The sequence below is a fragment of the Octopus bimaculoides genome, chromosome 18, assembly GCF_001194135.2.
Source record: "Octopus bimaculoides isolate UCB-OBI-ISO-001 chromosome 18, ASM119413v2, whole genome shotgun sequence".
In the NCBI taxonomy this organism is placed as follows: domain Eukaryota; kingdom Metazoa; phylum Mollusca; class Cephalopoda; order Octopoda; family Octopodidae; genus Octopus; species Octopus bimaculoides.
Window position 1 is genome coordinate 2,604,423 of NC_068998.1, and position 4,715 is coordinate 2,609,137.

Genomic DNA, 4,715 nt, shown 5'->3' on the forward strand with positions numbered 1-4,715 from the left:
GCTCTCTGCCTCTTTCCATTAATTTTAAATATAACAAAGAATGTAGTAAAATAATTTAGTTAACATTAAGCTAGTGTTAGGAACATAAATTGTGACTAAGGTTTGGTGGAAAGTTTTAATTCTGAACTTTTGAAAACAAAACATTTGTAGTACAGAGCCAGAGGTGGTTTCAGCTGGGTTGGTATCAAAAGGGTTAAGACTGTTTGAAGATATGATGGCTTAAATAGTTTTAATGTCATGATAGAATGTCCTCTGTAGACATTGTAAAGGGGTTAGTGTTTGGAATGACAATCAGTCATAGAAACCAAACCTGAAAAATTAATTATTTTGAGCAACACATAGTCCTCCAAACTGTGTAGGAGGACAGTAACTCTAAAAAAGATATGAATCTGACTGTGATGACCCATCCAACCCCTGTCAGCATTAAAAGTAGATGTAAAATGCTGATGATGCACACACACGCACATTCTTTTACTTGTTTCAGGCATTTGTCTGCGGCCATGCTGGAGCACTGCCTTTAGTTGAACAAATTGACCCCAGGACTTATTCTTTGTAAGCCTAATACTCATTCTATCAGATTCTTTTGCCGAGCTGTTAAGCTACGGGGGATATTAACACCAGCATCGGTTGGCAATCGATGGCGGGAGGACAAACATACACACATGTATCCCTCTCTCTCTCTTTGGGAGAGAGGCACAAGCACATACACAGACATATACGCACACGGCAGTAACTTCCGCCTACCAAATTCAATCACAAAGCTTCAGTCTTTATATATATATATATATAGATATAGATATAGATACACACACACACACACACACAATGTGCTTCTTTTAGCCTCCGTCTACTAAATTCACTCACAAGGCTTTGATCGGCCTAAGGCTATTATAGAAGACACTTGACCAAGGTGTCACACAGTGGGACTGAACTTGGAAGTGTATGGTTTGGAAGCAAGCTTCTTACCACAAAAATCATCATCATTTTTGTTTCATTATTTGTTTTTCATGGAGGTATTGGTTTGTCAAGTTTGCAGACTAGTGTATCATCATTCTTCTTGATCACTTTTATGAGATCCAACACCACAACTTCACTACTTTTACCCATGTCATCTTTCTTTTGCCCGTGTCATCTTTCCAATGTCAACTTTGACACTTATTGCCACAACACATCATATCTAGTGACAATATGAAACTATTGATAACATTTGTGTTATTTTTCTTCAGATCACTCAAAAAGAAAGCTTACCAGTGCTAAGTTGTAATGAGGTAAGTTTTTTTGTACCCCTTCAAACCTACATTCAAACAAAAAAGAAAAAAAAGTAGGAAAAAATATAAAACTTTGCAGTTGTTTAATGGTAAATACATCTTACAATGACGAAAGAGTAACTTGTCTTTGGCCAAACCATGAAATTAACATGTCTACAATCTTAATAATTAAAACAATTCCTACTAATTATTATAAGGTTTTTATCACAAGAGGCAGCAGAGATGGGAGAGAGGGAAAGCCATTATCTTAGATATGCAGTCATGGAATGGCTAAAAAGGTTACTGATACAAGAATTAACCCCTTAGCATTTAAACTGGCCAAATCCAGCCCAAATATTCTACCTGTTTATGTTCAACTAGCCACATCTGGCCTCTCAAACCTACCCTACAATGTCATTCAAAAAATTGAACAATCACATCATCAAAATCTTGAAGCTATGAGATAGTCCAGGATTAACTCAAAACATTGTGAATAAACAAGTATTACATTTACATCTGAATGCTGAAGGGTTAAATAACCACTGAGAATGTTCACTGCTATAACAGAAGCATTGTAGCTTTGCCCTTCTCCCAGATAGTGAAATTAATGTGATCAGTACCCAACCACGGGAAGTAGAACTGTGGCCTAGGACAAAACAGGGATTGGATTTCAATGCTTGCGACAGAGTGAGCTCTGTAAAAGGCACCGAAGGACCATAATGTGCTGTGCTTCGGTTACTGACCCCCACCCTCCACCAAATGTAGAATGTTTCATGATCATGTAGCATCCTTACATGAGAGACATGCTGAGCTTACTTAAGCATAGTTGTCAGAGGTGGAAGAAGTTGACAAAGGGTTTCACCCTGCAGGTGTGGCCATGTGGTTGAGAAGCTTGATTCTCAGCCATGTGGTCTTGGGTTCAGTCCCACTGTGTAGCACATTAAGAAAGTGTCTTCGACTATAGCCTTAGACCAACTACAACCTTTCATTGGATTTGGCAAACAGGATCAGAAAGGAACCAGTCGTACATATGCAGGTGTGTATTCTTGTCTTGACATCACCTAAGGCTGCAAATGAGTAAAATTGTTTTCTAGCCTTCCTTTGAAAAAAGTTTGGCCATGGGAAAATACTATCTTACCTAGAAACAAGTGAGGGTTGCATCAGAATGGGCATCTGGCTGTAGAAAATCTGCCTTGACATATTCCATCTCACCCATGCATGCATGGAAAAGTGGATGTTAGAATGATGACGATAACCCTGGGGTCCTCGCTAAACTTTTGGTATTCAAAAACTTGTTGCATAAAATAGGATAGGCAGCACAGGGTTGAGACTTGCCTTGAATATAGTCTATGGTGATAGTCTTTAAGTGAGGCCCTATGTAAAACCCAGTAGATTAGGGTACACTATCATTTACTGATTTAGTAGTTATGAAAAAAAAAAAAATTTTTTTTTTATATTTTCAGTCAAAGCTGGAAGGAAATCAGGAAGAATATCGATTCAACTGTGAAGTACATAATTTTTCAGCAACTTTATCATTTAATGTAGAAATAAAGCTAAAACTTTTCACTCGTTTTACAAATTCTGTAAGTATTGACACCTTTGTTATTTTTCTTGCTTTTTCAACTGTTATTACCATACTTTGCATTAAAAGCAGGTGTTCCTGAAATTATCATCATTGTTTAATGTCTGTTTTCCATGCTGGCATGGGTTGGATGGTTTGACAGGAGCTGTCCAGGCTCTGATTATCTGTTATGTTATGATTACTATGGCTGAATGCCCTTCCTAATGCCAACCACTTTACAGAGGGTGGTGGGTGCTTTTTATGTGCCTCTGGCACAGTTGTGTTTATGCATCACCAGCACATGTGTATCTTATATGGCATTAGAAAAAGTAGCATCCCGCTGTAAGAATTGTGCCAAAGTAGACTGTGAAGGTTGGCACAATTCTCTGGCTTACCAGTTCCTGCCAACTCAGCTAACCCATGCCAACATGGAAGATGGACACTAAATGATGATGATGGGTTCCTATCCGTGTGCAATAGATATTTCCATAATAACATTTGTGATACTGTTTTCTAGAATCAGGTGTTCCAATACTTATGTGCGTGTGTATATGTGTGTACGTGAATGCGTACATACTATTTGCCTGTTGTATTCATATTTTTGTTTTAAATTTCTTTGTATTCTTTGTTTTATCCCCAGGATTTAACTCCAGTTTTCTCTGACATAATGATATCAGAGCACAAAAATGAGCAGTTCATAACAGGAATACAAAATACGGAAATGTCTGTTCAGGTAAACTTTATAATATTCTCACATTCCCTAAATCAATATCTCTCCCAGTTTTGCCCCAATTCAAAATTTGTTGTTGCTGTCTCTCTCACAAGATGTAAAAAAAAAAAAAAAGTCAAAGCTGTTGTATGGCAGAATCAGTAAAGCTGAGAATGTAGCAGGGTCAGGAAGGTCCATGAGTCTGTTGTATAAACCTGTATAGGTAAGAGGCCCTGTGAGGTGCAGCAAACTCAAGGGCTGCTCCAGGCAGCACACATATACACAAGCTATGTCACTGAGTAGAGCATTGAGCAAATGCAATTAGGTGCTGGAAAGTTTATGGCTTGAGGTAAAAGAAACCACAGGAGGATCAGTTGATTATAATTTTATTCAACATCTCAGTATTTTGGAACCTCCTAGGTTTCTGTTTCTATATTCTTCAGTTAGAAGTTGGATGATGATAGTAGAGAACTAGAACAAGGGATGGTAAAATAAATAACAGTGTTGTTGTTGTTATTTTATTGTAATTCCATTCACATGTAGGATGCTTTATAAGAATATTACATTAATCCAGTAATTGACTGCTATTTTGTCTTGGAACATGAAATCAGAACATAAAGGATCATTGCTTAATTCTACAAACAGTTCATCTGATGCTTTAATGATTCTGCCAATCCAACATCTTAATCTTATGATGCCTGATACTCATTTTAATCATGCTGGCCTGTGTTGGTCAGAACTGCCACACAACATCAATATTTGTTTCAATCTTCCTTCCTTTTCTGAGAACCCAACATCTACCCACCACTTTTTCATAGGTTATCCTTTTTCATGGATGTCGTACACTGATAACTCATATCACTCCTCATACAATCACATGTCCATACCAGTGGAGTGTTATTTCCTATCAATCAGTCACTCACCTTGCTTCTTTCTGCTCCACCTTTCACAAAGGTTAACATTACACATCCAACAAATACCACCAGGCTTTTTCCCTTCCTCCCCAGATCTTTCATATTCAATGCTTTACATCTTACAATCAGCATACCGTATTTGTTGGAATATAAGATATACTTTTTTTCAGTTTTGACTTTTTTCAACATTTTTCCACGATTTTTTTCTTTTGTAAACTATTTATCGTTTAAAATAGTAAATATTGCTGTTGAAAGGAAAATATTTTCGAAACAACATTGTAGAA

The 4,715-nt window shown here is 37.2% G+C and overlaps 1 protein-coding gene across 1 annotated transcript in view; it reads left to right on the forward strand.

Annotated features, from left to right (window-relative positions):
* The window catches only part of LOC106871522 (integrin alpha-9), a 97,637-nt gene that overhangs the window by 83,884 nt on the left and 9,038 nt on the right, over nucleotides 1-4,715 (forward strand). The window contains exons 17-19 of the mRNA XM_014918024.2: nucleotides 1,227-1,268; nucleotides 2,711-2,830; nucleotides 3,449-3,541. Of these exons, the coding sequence (XP_014773510.1) occupies nucleotides 1,227-1,268; nucleotides 2,711-2,830; nucleotides 3,449-3,541 (255 nt within the window). The remainder of the gene's footprint in view (nucleotides 1-1,226; nucleotides 1,269-2,710; nucleotides 2,831-3,448; nucleotides 3,542-4,715) is intronic.